Source organism: Ammospiza nelsoni, chromosome 4 (assembly GCF_027579445.1).
Source record: "Ammospiza nelsoni isolate bAmmNel1 chromosome 4, bAmmNel1.pri, whole genome shotgun sequence".
Lineage (NCBI taxonomy): Eukaryota > Metazoa > Chordata > Aves > Passeriformes > Passerellidae > Ammospiza > Ammospiza nelsoni.
Genome location: NC_080636.1, coordinates 11,582,746 through 11,599,379, shown reverse-complemented (window position 1 = coordinate 11,599,379; position 16,634 = coordinate 11,582,746). Strand labels below are relative to the sequence as shown.

General features: G+C 39.2%; 2 protein-coding genes across 4 annotated transcripts in view; one reads left to right on the top strand and one right to left on the bottom strand.

The window, feature by feature from the left end:
• The first annotated feature begins 402 nt into the window (after positions 1-402).
• Positions 403-1,898, top strand: SOD3 (superoxide dismutase 3). The gene is made up of 2 exons (XM_059471285.1): positions 403-548; positions 982-1,898. The coding sequence occupies exon 2, from the start codon at positions 998-1,000 to the stop codon at positions 1,721-1,723; it is 726 nt and encodes a 241-aa protein (XP_059327268.1). The 5' UTR covers positions 403-548; positions 982-997; the 3' UTR covers positions 1,724-1,898.
• Positions 1,899-2,588: 690 nt separating this feature from the next.
• Positions 2,589-16,634, bottom strand: part of CCDC149 (coiled-coil domain containing 149) — a 52,957-nt gene continuing 38,911 nt past the window's right edge. The window contains exons 11-14 of one of the 3 annotated variants that reach the window (XM_059470192.1): positions 15,414-15,446; positions 11,689-11,796; positions 6,169-6,753; positions 2,589-5,515 (exon numbers count right to left, since the gene is read on the bottom strand). In XM_059470192.1, coding sequence (XP_059326175.1) covers positions 6,170-6,753; positions 11,689-11,796; positions 15,414-15,446 — 725 coding nt within the window. In that variant the 3' untranslated portion in view covers positions 2,589-5,515; position 6,169. The remainder of the gene's footprint in view (positions 5,516-6,168; positions 6,754-11,688; positions 11,797-15,413; positions 15,447-16,634) is intronic. The other 2 variants (XM_059470193.1, XM_059470194.1) reach the window with 2 other exon arrangements.

Here is a 16,634-nt window from a genome sequence, read left to right as displayed (position 1 = left end):
ACAAAAACTTTTGTATTCATCCAACAGCTTATGTTGCTAAAGCACCAGTTTCCATTTTGATTAATGAAGAAATAAAAATGCAAGCTACTTCCAGACAACCAGCACACAAGTGAGCAAACCGCCCAATTGTGCCTTAATAAAGCTTCTCCCTCTCCCCTCGCTGCCTGCTTAAATTCACTTGTTTTAGATGAGTGCATGAAGTCACCAAAAGACAGATTAATTTCAAAGTTTTGTGGCTTTTCTTCTTTTTTTTTAATGCCTGTGAGGCGTGAGAGTCAGACCAACAAACTCACCAGGAAAGGATAAAACACTCACCCTGACCAAAGCAAAAATGCCTAGAACTTTCTCCCCTCCCTTCCTTCTTCCCCCCGTCCCGCCTCCCTCCCCTCCCACATCTCCCGCGCCTCCCCTGGGCCAGCGTTACCTAATTTCCACACAAACACGCACTTTCTGGCAGCATCACCTCCACGCAGCTCTGGCCTTGTGTCCGGTCACATCTTGGTTTAGGGGAGCAGAGGTGAAGAGCTACAGCTGAGGGGTTCTGCAAGGTAATCAACTTGTTGGATTTTTGCTTTTTGTTTGTAATGCCTGAATAATGGTTAAGTAGATGGACCAAGAAAAAACTCCTGGCAAACTGCCTTGCTGGAATTTGTTGAAGTAGAAAAGCCTATTTTTCTACAACACAAAAATACAAAGTCAGAAATAGATTTTAAAACATTTTGGCTTGCTTGCTTCCTGCAGGGAAACAGATGTAGTGTTTGAGATCAAGATCTAATTTAAAATATGTAATCACTAGAATTTCTTTTAGGCATGGGTGCCATTTGTGTGTTTAAATACATGTATGCATTCTGATTGAGTTTCAGTTCATCACATTGGACAGGTTTAGCAAGCAGCAGTCCCCTGGGACCCTGCTCCAGCTGTTTCACTCAGCTCCCCGCTGGCTGTGTGTGAATTCTTTGTATCTCCCTGTATCTTTTGCAGGCTCGAAATTGCCAAGATGTTTCTGATTCTTTCTCTGGTCACTGGGCTCACCCTGTCTGCCTCTGGTGTCATGACAGACAAGGAAACTGACCCACGCCAGGAGTCACTGTATGAAATACAGAAACAAGTGAACGACCTCTGGCAGAATTTGCTCTATCCGGTAACACGCGGCAATGACACCAATGGGATGATTTACGCCACTTGTGAAATGAAGCCCAGCTCCAAAATAGATGCTGACAAGCCACAAGTGACTGGACAAGTCTTATTCAGGCAGAGTTACTCATATGGAAGACTGGAAGCCTTATTTTACTTGGATGGGTTTCCACTGGATAACAACCAATCCAGCAGAGCTATACACATCCATGAGCTTGGAGACCTCAGCAATGGCTGTGATTCTACAGGGGGACACTATAACCCTTTCAGAGTGAACCACCCTCGGCACCCAGGAGATTTTGGCAACTTCCTTCCTAAAGAAGGCAAAATCAGAAAATACAAAACAAACCTCTCTGCCACAGTCTTTGGTCCATATTCCATCATAGGCAGATCTGTTGTGATCCACGAGCAGGAAGATGACATGGGCAAGGGCAATAATAAGGCCAGTTTGGAAAATGGAAATGCTGGGAAACGTCTGGCTTGCTGTGTGATTGGGATAAGCAACAAGAACTTGTGGGAAGAGAAGCTGCCTGAGGTTATGGACAAGAAGAAGAGAGGGCTCAACAGAAGAACATATAGCCAGGCTTAGGTGAAGTCCAAAGTGCCAGCTACAGCCTGGACAGCACAAAGTAACTCAGCCTGTGCTGTTGCCCACCAAGATATACGGCTAAAGGATCCCTATTTGCTTGCTCCTCTATGAAATGTATATCACTTTTGTAGAGCTTCCTTTATGTAAGCCATCAATAAAACCAGCATCAGCTCAACATTGTGAGTGTTTTCTTGAAGGAGCAAAGATTCCCTTTTGTGCAGTGTGGAAGCTGAATGCATGTAAGAAGAGTACAGATGGATAGGGTGTGTGGGCTAAAGAACCTGTGCACTGCAGGGGCCTTTTAAGGGATTGTTAGATACTAAAGGAAAAAAGTAAGAATTTGCCTCTCATTCGACACTCTTCTGTAGTTAGATGCCAACTTGAAAGCAGAAAGGTCTCCACGCTGTTAACAGTGTTGGGTGTTGTGTTGCAGGACCTTGGTAGTGACTTCCCCTAGAAATAAGGGAAAGTACAGAAATTTCTGTGTTGAACTTGAGATCCATCATGTTGTTCTGCTTCTGTAAGTCTCCAGTCTGTGCCTGTTAGTACCAAAGTTATATACAGAAGTTATAAAGCTGCTTAGGTAATGATGATAAAGTTAGCAGATCAGGGAGAAATATTATTTTCAAAGCAAAAAAATACTGAGTATTTTACTTCATACAAAACTGTAGGAACAAAGTCAGTTTGGGCTGGGAGAAATGAAAGTGAAAAGATTTAAGTAAGATAATTTTCATATTTAAAACTATCACTCAATAAGGCTTTACTTCTTAAATTTAATACAACTCAGAATATTAAAACACCACCCCATGGCTATCATTCATCTAATACTAAGAAGAGAAAAGGAAACAAGCAGGTAGAACAAGTGTATCAGTAAATATTTTTATTAAAGATGACAAAATTTATTAATATAGTTTAACCACATTGTGCTATTAATCCAAGCAGCAACAAAAGACTAGTTTGCAAATAAATTAAACTGCATAATTTAGAAAGCAAACTACAAAACAGAAGCTGGTAAACAAAATGCTATCTTTTAGAAATGCAGCAGATTTTCAACTTAATCTTAACTAAGATTTTGAAATACATTCCTGAGCTCATAGGGATTAAAGAAATTCCACTGTCTTTATTATACAAATTCCCATATGCTTAAAAATAGTCTCACTTAGAAAAGAAGCAGCATTCTAAAAGATGCTTCTTAATCTGTCATTTTCACACACTTATTTTACAAATTCAGTTAACATTATTTTTTCAATAACCGCATTATCCTACTTTCAAATGAAATCCTTCTCACGCATAATGCATGACTTGACCTTTAGGTACAACAACCTCCTTAAAATGAGTTTGTGAAATGCAGCTTCTCCATACTCCTGCTACAAAATTCCCTCCCTAGTTTGCTTCCCCAAAGCCCAACACCAAGAAGGCTTACATGTCTGGTTGTGATTTCTGCACTTCTAAAGTAGGAGAAAAAGGGAACACAGGTCTTAAAAAACAAAAAACAAAACCAACCCCACCAAATCTAAGGTAGAGTTGAGTCCACGAAAAACCACAAGTTAAATTTACTGGGAAAAAAACCCATTGTTATATTAGCACAATGACATCAATTAAAGCAATATCCGAGGAAGATACTGACAAGAATATTTAATTACTTATCACCTAGTGCAGCAACAATGTCTTACTTGTACAAGCCTCCTTGCTTTGAAGTCTTGTGTTCCTGGGAGAAAGGTAAAAATGTAGCTGGAATACACATTTGCTAGAAGAGAAAGGAGAGGGCCAGTATTGTAGCAGTGGCATCACACTGGAAATGAGGTTTTCAGAGATCTACGTATCTTACTGGAATTTAGTGATTACATTTAGTGAATACAAAATTTACATCTAAGAGGGAGAATGGTGTGAGGACATGTACCAAGATTCCCTAATTGCTGGGTTGTACATCAGTATGGTTTCACAGAAAAAACATAATTGAAAAGAATCAGCATGAGGCACTAACAAGCTGTTGATCCAGCACTGCTTCAACCTTACACCAAGCTCTTAATTAACTAACAGCATTAACTGGCTGTTAAGGGACTGTGAGCAAAATACTCATTCTCACATCTCTGGGTCAGGAAAGACACAGGGCAGGGAAATAGTAAAAGACCCTCAATGTTTCTGAGCTCAACACATGGAATCTCGACCTTCTGCTTTGCTTGCCTCAGTTCTGAATGCATTGGTATTTAGCTCTGTGCAGGTTCAGTCTGTGAAGGGGAAAAAATACATCTCAAACAAAATGCTACTTCATGGGACATTCAGGCATTACAGGAAAAAATCCTGCACATTCTACTGGAGATTTTAGTTTCTACAGCTATTTTTCTTCTGACTGTTACAAAAATGAGTCAGTAATGTAGTCAGTTAGAATTACTGGGAACATCTTAACACTCCTTCAAATATTTAAACTCTTGGGGTTTTTTCAGGTAATGAGGAATTTTAATGGGGAGCAAGATAACAAAATAAAAACATTTTACTGTTTCATGTCCCTAATTCGCTTAACTGTTTATATAACTTTTGTTCCTAAGGACTGCTGCTTAACATCAGTGGAATGCTGCAATGTCCAATCACCCTTAAAGACAAAGTACACATATTTGAAGAGCACTCTAAGTATGGCTTTGCATCCTGCAGACAGACACTAAAAGGGTTACACAAATGCACCTGCTGGGGAAAACACATGAGAACAGAGACAAGCCACATTTTTCACCTTCCAACTATCACTCCTTATATTTGTATGTAACAATTTACATACAGCCTTTCTCCTGCTGAATACAAACCGTTCATGGGCTCTGACACCTTGATTATGGCAGCACCTGCTACCTCATCTTACACATATAGAAGAGTTTGTCAGTACTGCTAATATAAACTCTCTTATGCAGTAGCTGACAAGTGGGCTGTAAAAACTTGCAGCTGGCAGTTATTTGTCAAGGAAGTACTCAGTCTGGGAGGGATTTCCCTTTTTATTAGTAGTATTTTATTAAATTTGCTTTAATTCTCTCTGATTGGTTTCAAGTTCTAGGAGTGAGAAATGAACATTTACAGACAATTAGGTCCCAAGCCAGCAGAAAAACTGCCTTGATGGCTGCTGGCCCTGAGAAGTTCCACAGCTGCAGAGACAGTTCCTTATGCTACAAACAGGAGAGGAAAGACCTGCCTCCCCTTCCCCAACAGCTGCTAACTTCAGTGTTAAGCATTCCCTCGTTGCTGCTCTCCTAGAAGCAGAGTGGCACAACTCCAGCATCAGGGCCAAGCTAGGGAATGACACAGCAGCTCCCTTTTCCCCCAGTTATTATAGGAATGTTTTTCTATGACTAAACCTCTTCAAGAGAAGTTTTAAAAAGTGGCAACAATGCAAATAATCCTTCTATCACACCACAGACTGGTGAAATGAGGAGGAAAGGAAGAGTTACCCTTAATTCCAAGTAATAAGAAAATGAAAAAGACACAAAATTCCTTTAGAAAGGAGAGCACATATGGAGTAGGCTGAAACCTATCACCCATTAACCAAGCCCATGGGCCCATTCCAGCTCCTGTGAGTAGAGGAATGCAGTTCCAGAAACTGACAGCCAAGTAAGCTGGACAGGACATCACTGCTTCTCCTCTTGCTTTTTCTCTGCTTTAGAACAGCATTGCTGTTTCTTACAGTAAGACTTCTGGCTTCTCTGATGATGTTTCCTTCAGAGCTTCATTAAATTGGGCTCTCAGTATCTGGTGAAATAACTTGCTTCATTTTCACGAGATGAGCTGGGAGAAGAAAGGAAAAATTTTGTACAGCTGAGAAAATACAAAGGTACAAAGGTTTGTAATGAGAGAACTATATACACCATATAAACCATATATACAAAGGTTTGAAATGAGAGAATTATATACACTATATAAACCATACATAGATGGTTTTCAGAACCTTCCTGTAAGGGAACAGTGATCTTATGCTATGGCTGTACTGACAGTCACTATATGTAAAGAGAAGCAGAACACAGTCTGAGAAAGAAGCAAAAGCTCGCAGCCTTAAGATGCTTCTCAATTTATCACTCCAAATTTTTCATCCTTGAGAGACATTTCTCCACATTAATATACAGTCCAGCACTAGGACCATACATGTTTCAGGAGCCTAGTGATAACAAGATAAATCATTATCACTGGCCTCTTTCCTACACTAATGTAAATTACATCAATCTATATAGAAACTTCAAATCATTACAGAAAGTCAACATGACTAAACCTCATCACTAATTCTTTCCCGTAGGTAATTTATGGTTTTGGTACATTACAGCCAGAACTAACAGAAAAACATTTTTAAAAGAATTATTAACAGTTCAGTATAAAATAATCAACTCTACAGCACAATATTTTACTGATCATATCTGCAGCAGCACAGACACTGCACAAGGATTACAGTGAGATGCTCGAGGGCCTGGATTTCATACCTCAAGCCAAACTGTTATCCAAATATTCACGGTTTTCAGCAGCATCAGATGGTTTCTTGTTTTCAGATTCAGAGAGCTCCTCAAAGCTGTTATTTGTGTCTGCAGTTTGAACACTGAGCCCTCCATGCCTTCCAGCATCCTCACCATGCACCACATCCATGGTGCTGCTGTTTTGATCCTCTCTTTCATTTGGAATTTCACAATCCCTCTCTAAGGTTTTGTCATTGTCTTTCAGGGCCTCAGTTTCACCAGTTCGTTCATTCTCAGAGTTTGAGGGATCTGTGGGGTCAGATGGATCAGGGCTGGAAAGTGGGAACTCTGCCTCTGATGAATCATTAAGCTCTGCTTCAACTCCCACGTTCTGCTCCCCCACAGGAGCGCCTCCTCTTTTCCCTTCCAGTTCTGCAACTGTCAGTTTAATTATCTGACTTCCAAGCTTGTTTATGTCTTCTTCCTCAGAAGGTAGCTGGGGTAATGAAGGGTAAAAATGTTTATTTTGGATTCTGTTATTTAAGTTTGTTCCCTCTGGAGACAGAGATTCACTTGCAACAGTGTAAGTTTCATCATGTTCTCCCTTCTGTTCTGCTGAAAGAGAAATGGAACAGCAGGATACTCAAATCATTTGGAGGCATTTGTTATATATCTGATCTGAAGAATATTACTACCAGTGCTGGACCACAGAAATGTTTATCTCAGTAAGGAATTTTTAAGAGTGCTTCCCCATCCCTCCCAGGCATATTTCTTAGACAATAAACAATCAACACTAAGTTTCTTGTTGGACCTGGCCCTGTTTTGGAACCTCTCTTTCCCTAATACCAACAATTCTGAAAGTCAGACAGTACCATACTGTAGAACAGCAAGGTCAGGTGTGGAGAGCCTGGTTCAAGCATGGCTTAAAGAGGCCATGAAGGTATACAGCTGATGGGAAAGTAAAAGGTAGCTGCAAAGCAGCAGTTCCCAGGCTGGATTTTGTAAATAACTAGGTTCTCAGACACCTTTTCTATAAACAGCAGGATTCTCAGACAGTCTTCTCATAACAGGCAAAACATTCTGTCCTTGGGCTCTCTGGGAACAGATAGCTGCTCTGGGAACAGATATGAAGGTTTTGAGAACTTTTCATATCACAGTGAGAACACTAATTTTGGTTTCAATAAACAACCACGGGTATTGTAAACAAAAGGAGGGGTTAGAGTTTTCTCTGTAACCTATCGTGAGCTTGGATTTTGCAATATGCACGAAGTTAATTAACACGATTATAAAAGGTGACTGATTTGATCAATAAATCGGAGTCGATGCTGATCAACAACAAGATGGGTCGTCTCCCTTCGCTTTCAACAGTCAGGAAAACTTTCCTAGAGGAATATCAACTCCAAACAAGGCACTTAGCTATGGAAATTTTTGGCACAGCTTACCATCAATCCCCCCCTCACTACCAGTTTCAGGGGTTAACATGAGCTCCATTTCTTTGGAGCTTTTCACAGGTTTTCATCCAATAATGAAGTTTTGTTATTGATCCTCTAACATTCCTCCAAACATAAAAGATTATTTTGATTAGGGTAACAGCATAAAATGAAGCAGCAGCACAAGAATTTTAAGTATAACATGATACTAAAATGCAAACACTGAAAAAAGAGTCAAAATAGAGAAAAAAATCAATGTGAAAACAAACACAAGGGTTTGTGAAAAGTGTCCTTTAATGTGTCCATTAAAGGACAGAAAGCCTCATTAAAAATAAACTTGCAAATTAAAGTGAGAAAAATTAGGAAATGCCAAAAATAAGTCTGCCTTGAGAGCTTAAAATTACTCTTGTTGTGCAGACGCATTACATTTGAGTATTTAAGAATTTACTCCATTTCTCTCACAGGAATCCTGCTTCACACAAGAATGGGACTGCCTGGCTGCCGAGGACCAGCCTACTGTCTCTATCATATCTGCCTCACTTAGAATTTGGGAGCTACTGCGTGAATGAGACCAGGGTTGGCACCAGGGGAACAGACACTGCCATCAACAAGGCTAGGAATGAACTCTGAAGAGCTGGAATTTAAGTCTGTGGAAAAGGGATAAATTAACTTTCAAAAGGTGATCACCCACTGGATCTAAGCCTCATTATCTGAGAAGTCAGCTGGAAAACTAGGAGCTTGATGTGCAGTACTGCTCTGCTTGTGCTGTACATCAAAGTGCTCCAAATGAGCCAAAATATATGTACCTCCAACTAGCACTCCAAATTAGCAGGGACTCTGCCTTCCTCTTTGCATGCCTCAGTTTCCTCCCTCTTACAGTAGAAAACCACCAAGCTATCACCTTGCTGCAATCTTCTGAAGACACATTGTCTCAAAGCACTAAATCCCCAGAGAAAAGTTCATAGAAGAACAGCACTGCTTTCTTCAGGGAATGCCTGGAACAGCACCCAGGCAGCACAGCAGGGACAAGGCATTCAACAATGGAGGGAAAATCCCTGAGCAGCTTTTCATTAGCAGCTGAGATGCTCAGGTACAATCCATCCCATGACACCATCCATCCTGTGCAGTGGATAAAGGGAGATTTCGTGGCACAAGACAGGCTTTCATTCATATGATTCCACTCTGTCATTATGCATGTTCACACAGGAACTGCACAGTAGATCCTACAGACATCCACCTCCCAGCTTAACTGAAACAATGATAACAAGTGCAGATTAAAGGAGGCTTTGATGAGACCAGGGTAAGCAGATAGACTGGATAAAAAAAGCCTGCAAAAGCCCTCTGATTATCTACAGATCTAGCTAGAGCAACACTTGATGCATTATAAAAAGTTCTGATGAAGAGTGTTTGTTCAAAAGCTAAGAAGATTTCTTGAGTCAAACAGACACCAAATGCTATTCTTTAAAAGGCTATAACTGACCAATGTGACATGAGATCTAATACATAACAATAAGTAAGAATTTCATTGTTATTGTGGTTATCAACTGTTTTCACTCAACTGATCATTCAATTAATAGAAAAATAACAGTGGTTTTGTTTTTATTTCAGTAATACTTTAACCAAGAGTTTGATGAATGATGGTGGATGAACACACTCCTGTTTTCTTCCCAGTTGTCATGGTCCCCCAGATTTTGGAGGTACATGGTATAGATGAAAAATTGCAATATGCACCAAGTTCCTAAACCTCAAGAGCAGTCATTCTCTGTGCAGAGTGGTACAAAACATACCTGGGTACCATTCCCACACAGATACTGACTGCAGAGGAGTTGTGTGACTTCAAGCAAGGGATATGCCCTACAGCTGAAAACACAGGCTTTGAAGGGAAAATGGCAGCCCCAAACATCCTTCAGAAAAAGCATCTGGAACATCTGGAGCAGCAGGTGTTGTGTCACCTACTGCTAGAAACTATGGTGTCCCCTGCACAGCTGGTTGTAGATATGTGCTCATTTATGCCATCAAAAAGTTGGCCCGATTTAATTATCACAGGGGTAACTTTTGTCTCAGTTCTCACTGCACATTATCAGCTATACTGGGACATAGGTAAGGGGAAACCCAAGCTGTTAGTGTAGGCAGAACAGTAATTTCTTAACCTGCTCCAGTATGATGACAGAATTTCTATGATTAAGCTTGTTTCTCATTATGGTCATGGGATGGAGAGGAGAAAAGAAGGAGATGACCTACTGGGATCTGATTCTCCCTTAGATTGCCACAGGTCTAATCCTGGTCTGTCCTTTCCTAGCCAAGGCTGTTTACTTCTGCTCTTCTCCTCCCATGCTTATCTTTCTGTTCCTGCTCCATATCCCCTTGTTTATCCAGTCTCTATGCCTACTATGCCCATTTCTCATCCACCTTTGATATATTTTTAATCACATCCTGCTTTCACTGCCAATGTTCTGACTTCTCCCTCCTGTGCTCTGACCTCTGCTCAGCCACATGCAAGCCCCTCCTCACTCAGACTTCCATGGACTTTGCCAAGCCCCATCTACTCAAGTCCTGATCTTGGCCTTTCTTCCCACTTTGCTCCAGGATTTTTTCCCTCTAAGTTTACTTTATCTCAAAGGAATGGTGCATACAGAGTTTTACCAGCACTGGTGGCACAAATTAAGCTCAACAAAATAACTTGTTCATTTTTAGCAGATGAGATTTGTAAGTGAATCATGTAGAATGAGGTGGAAACTCCAGACTGCTTCCTCAGGCTGGAAACCTTTTCCCTAGATTTCAAATTCCTATAATTGTAGATACAGGAAATGCTTGCATATTGGAAAAAAACCAACCCAAATTCAAATGTACAAAAGACAAAAAAAATCCCATCAAAAACCCCACATGGTCATCATGGTCATCAGTATTTAACACACACACACAAAAATAAATTTTTTGGCTATCTGAAAAAAAATAGCTGGTGTAGAAAACACAACATGGAAAGCTTCAGCCCAGAGTTAAGGTTTGGCAGTGCTACAAAGCAACAGCAAGAGGGTCTGATGAGATGTGACAGACAGATCAGACTCCCTGTCTGACCAGCCTGTAATCACAACTGTAATGTCAGCCTCACCTAGGACAAATATGGAAAGAAAAGAACATAATGCCACCAAGTAAATACTTTCAATAACTGCCAATTTAATTAAAAATCAACATTTAAGTAGGTAAAAGAATGAATATTTATGAGTTATTATTACTCACCAGAGAACCATTCATTACAGTTTCACTTCTTATTTTTAGCAAAAATATCAGCTGGTCAAGATTATAAAAAAAGATCAGCCTTGCTGCCACATTTTATCAGATAATGACATGGGCTATAAAGTCAAAATTAAGCCAGAATCTATTTAGTTTCAGGACTAACAAATAAATTGTTTATGAAGCTTCATGGTTAGCTGAGAAAGATCTGGGCACATCATAATGTTATGCCCATTAAAGACTTGATCCAAATGCCAATAAGCAAATAAAATAATCCATCTCCCATCCATTATGAAAAACTAAGGAAAAACAAATCAAGGTCATCAGCAACTGCCAAATACAGCTAAGCTTGACTTTGGAGAGATATTAAAGCTTGCAACTGAAGAAGGATTTTTAACAAAACACATGTAAGACTATGAAAAAAGCAGTGAATTTCTCTGGGAAAATGAGTTGGGTATTTCAATTTACCATGTGCAATCAGGAAGCCATTCATCTAGACATCACCTATAATGCAGGAAAGTGCTAAACCAGTTCCACAGACTGCTTCCTACTGTGCATTTTAACTGAGGGGAAAAATGCAGGAATCAGTTAACTGCAACACAGATGGCATGAATAACTTCCCACAGTGTCATGTTACCGGGCAGGAAAATTCTCTGCAGTGTAAGGCCTGATCCCTAGCCTTAGCAATCCATTCAATAGTAACTTTTCAGTCATTTCTTTGCTATTTGTACTGGGACCAACTATCTGTTTTACCTGTGGATGATGTATTCAATCTCTGTGATCACTGAAACTTTGCCTTCTGCTATCCCAGCATGAAAATTTATTACATTTTATTTGGAAAGAAATGAGTGCTCAGCTCTCATCATGTTCTCACGTCCCAGGTGCTCACCTTGTCCTTCAGTTCTCTGAGGCTTTTCAGCAAAGGCTGACAAGGGTGACCTGGAGCGCTGTATCACAGGCAGGGCTGGGTCACTGAATGTTATCGTGTCCTTCCCACCTGCAACAACCACACTGTTAGAGCTGCCGGCTCACCGATTACAACCACTGTGCATCAGTCATGTTCCCCACAAATTTTTAACAATGATATTGGAAAGTACAGAACAGGAAAAGCATCTCAAATTATCCTTTCACAGCATGAAAAAAAAAAATACTCTGTACTGGAGCCACAATATGCAAGGCAAAGGCAGAAAAGCTGCATGTTTTTATCTGCAGTACTGAGTAAAGGCCAGATTTTGAAAGACCAGGTGCTGTATGCAGCAAATTGAATCAGCAATTAGAATTCAATTAAAAATAGTAATAATCAGATCATACCAAAGTAATGGATCACTTGCATGCTATTACCAGCAAATGTTCAGCACTGACTCTTTACTCTCTATTATTCTGTTTCATGTGATACAGGCAGGTTCATCATTATGTAGCTTTATGCTTCAGATTTACATATTATCCTGCAATGCTTCCTTAAAAAAAATCCTATAAACTTCACATAATTAAGAACTGAGGGAGTAAACAAGTACACATTGCTGGGAAACAGGAGGGATTTTAATCTGAAAATTCTCAAAACATTTCTGAGCATTTTAGTTTTAAACCAAATGGAAAAAGGCAATTTTCCAGCTCTTTTGCAGAGAAAATAATACAAGAAACCCTTCATCTGAGGACTCTGCTGTAGATGCTTAGTGTTTACGTATTTTAGCAATGCAGAAAGCAACACCTGCAGATCCTTTAGGAAGTCCTCCACTATTCAGGATGCTCATGTTTTTAGTGACTGACACTACCTTAAACCTCGAGGGGAAACGGCAGGAAATGTGCAAGATCAGCTAAGCGTGGTGTTTGTGTGGCCTCCAGAACAAGTGCCAACTGATAAGTAATGGCTGGGGAGGCAGCAAGACACTGCTCTATTTATCTCCATGAGAACGACATTTATGTAACAGCCACTTCGCCCCTCTAAATCTGTTAGTACGTTTCACCTTAAGGCAACATCCTAAATCTAATCACCCATCCAAGACAAAGACTTTCAGGAGAACACCAGGTCAGGAGATACCTGGAATAAATCCAGCCCTGAGAAAGTTCTGGTGCATACTAAGGAATAATGAAAGTCAAGCTGTTCCCATGGAGTCTAACTGGACCACTCCAATCCCTCATTCCTTTTACGGGCACTGGCTGCAAATACCTTGATCCTGAAGGTAGCAATGGTCTTTTATACCCTCGCCATGTTGGGCAATACACTGCAGCTGTATGAATGCAATTAATGCTTTTGAAGCATGGATCTTGTGGAAATTTGATCCCCCATCAAGTATGCATCAGAATTCTGCCTTCACCAGCATTAACTAACAGCAAAGAGGACAACCCTCCCACTGTAAGACATAATTAATTAAAAACATAAAAAATGCAAAACAAATCCAACCAATATTTCAAAATGCAAAAGCTCCTAGATGAACGTGCTTTTTGTAAAAGTGAAGGAATTTTGTGTTGTAAGAACCAAATTATACAGGGAACTTGTGGTATGAAAATACTCAACAGATATTCACACAGTCAGAAGCAGCCACATATCCAAAAAAAATACAAAAGAATCCAATGGAAGAAGTAAAAAGATGATGAATAAAAAAAATGGGTGGCGGTTTTAATACGAAAGTAGAAAGCAGAAACTTTAAAATTTACTTAATAAAAAAAGTAAAGCCTGAGCTGAAGTCCCTGAAGATTGCAAGACAAGCTTCACAAAAGATACTTCTTGACTTTCCAGCCAGCATTTACAAAGTAAACACATTTACTTTCCCATTTTTCTTTGAAAACCAGCCTGGTTACAGAAAATAAAGCTAAGCTCAGTATCCACACATCTTAACAATAGATGTGACCCAAAGAGTCTGATGAATATTTATTTATTAACAGTGATTCACATCCATTCATGAAGGAGGCACATAGGGGGACTGCTACACTGCATTCTGTGAATCATGATCTGAAGCTGGATTACACAAAAAGAATTTCAACTAGCTGCTGTGTAAGCTCAATTTCATAACTTCTATAGCTTCATGTTCCTCTAATGAATTTTTCAAGGACTATAGTGAAAGTATACAGATCTCAAAATACATATAAGTTTTCAGTAATAATAAATTTTTCATTTTCTCCTCCAGGGTTGGGTATTTTCTTATAACCTCTGCTGCACCCTATGCACTGTAACTGGCTACAGCCAGAGCAGCTGCAGAGCCCTTTAATTCTACCCTGCCTCGGCTCTGTGCTGATTACTGCAGGGCAAGAGGCAGCATTGAAACTCTCTTATCATCCCACACAGAAGAAGGCTGAGTCATGGTTGGCTCTTACACTTTTTTTTCAGTGGAAATCTGGAATTTTCAGGAAATGACAGATTTTTAAAAAATACAGAATTACCCATCTGAATGTCTAGTGACATCAGACTGCGAAAAGAATTAAATGGAGTTTATTATGTACTGTCATTGAATACATTTAACTTATTTGTGTGCATATTTCAACCACAATGTAGCCAAGACAAAGCAAAGAATTAAATGCTTCTGTGAACATCACATTCTCTGCTTCCTTCTTTAGGGAAACAGGATTATAAAAAGAAAATCAAAGGCAAATCTATGCCCAAACTTGCTTTCTTTTCAGCAATGAAATCAAACCTCACAAGAGATTCACTTAACTAAAGCCCATTTTCTAAGCAGGGCAATATAAAGTCTGGTAGGCAGAACTTTCAGAGGGAATGAAATTTTACCTTCTCAAAAACTAAATATGCACTTCCTATTGATTAGCTTCCCCATAGTTCATTCATGGCTTTCTCAAAAAGCAGATGACAAATATGTCACCTAACAAAAAAACAGAGGCATTCAAGATCTTTCTTCAATAGGATCAAGTATATAAGCAGCACTTGGAAGATATTATTATCACGGTGACAGTGTATGTTATAAATGTTATACAAACAATGATGACTAAGTAGGAACATTAACTTCAGATTAAAATCCTGCAATTTGTAATGTGCATTTATTTCAGCACTTGAATGAACATCAGTTTTTATTTGCTTTTCTTCCCCAGTGACAAAAAATTCCACTCACAATCAAATAACATTTTTTCACTCTGGATTTAAGACTGACTAGATGAGATACTCTCCATGTTCTGCTCCTCACCCAAGCCAATATTCAGCTGCAGAATCCACTGTGGTATTCCCACACTAATTGTTACACACTGCTGTTTTATGGAGTGGAAGCTTTACATGGTCTGAAAAGAAAACTGGTGACCCACCAGGTGTTGCAATGCCCTTTTTGACCACCCCAGGATTAGAGTGCACTTGGAAACAAAAGTGCACTCCTGATTTAAAAGGCAAGCAAAAAATCAAGAAAACGTCAGGGCTCAACAGAACTCACAATCCAGTGTAAAAGTCCTTTAAAAATATTTAAGATCATCCCCTCTTACTATTTTTCATAACGCAAATGAACTTTCATGTAGAGCAGCCTCTGTTTCTCCTGTGGTCATCTAACTCAATTGACTGAACATCTAAATCTGCTGGATATAAAAATGTTCAGATAACATTTCCATTTATTTACATGCAATGACAATATTTAACGTACTGCTAGGATCAGTTACTAAATAAATACGTTAAGCAGAACCTACTCCCAAATCCCACTGAGACATTGTAGCTCAGGCCTTCAGGCAGCAAAAGAAAGGAAGGAAAGAGACAGTTGTTATTGTATAAACATTAATTTGATGCTTTACCTACATAGATCAATACGGTGCAAGAAGTTCCCACTTCCATTTTTTAAAATACATTTTGCAAACATGAGAAGTGCTGCATTTATTAGTGTAAAATTTTTATGGCACACTAGTCTTGAAAAACAAAACTAAACAAACAAACCCCTACAGTGCCTTGAACCAGTGAGTTTGAAAGACATGTTTGTAGTAATGTACTAAACTGCATTAGCAAAGTCTTAGACAAACATTTCACCTTCATCTCTTGGAGAATGTGGGGAGGCACAACTGCACTAAGCACACTACACATGTTAGTGACTAACTGTGGAGAAATCCATCCAGTTCTGGAAACAGTCAAGCAGGACTGAGAAAGCCCAAACAGGCAAGCTGAAGCAGAAACACACCACATCAGCCCAAACAGCCGAACAGCAAAAGTTTGTTACAAGGGCTCTTCAGCTCTGTCAAGTGTTTCCTTCTAGATGTACAGGTTAGGTGGAAAAACCAGAGCCAAAAAACCAGAAGCCTAAACCACTCTTTCCCCCTCTTACTAGCACTGACAGGAATCTGTAAACAACAAAGCCTAATGATGCAAACACCACCTACAAAGTAGCATAATTTACAGTGGTTACAGAAGACACAATTAGGTGCAATGGGAAGAAAAGAAGCAAAAAAGTAAATGTAAATTAAATATTGCACATTTTCCTAACAACGATGTCTATTAGGAAGCAGATTAATCTCCCATTACTTGAGTAATTTAAAACCAAATACAATACTTAAGGGACTATAGGGAATAAGCCTGTTCTGGAGAGATGGACTAGAAAATTTAGAACCATTTACATTTCCAATTTCTTGGAGTTTATGATTCTACAGAAAAGCATTTAAAAACAGTAAAAAACAAAATCCATGGTTAAAAGAAGTACAAAATTAATTAATAAAATTGGCTGAAAAACATAATAACCAATGACCTGTGCATCATTTTATGCAATGTTTAAATAAAAAAAAGTTCACTTTTTTTTTGCCTGCTGTCTATGGAAATAATTTGATTACTTCAATATTTAAACTGGTTTTTTAGCACTTTTCATGTTATTTCAATACATATTTGACTTAAGAGTTTTCAAAGTCTAGTGATCTTTGCTTTCCACTTAA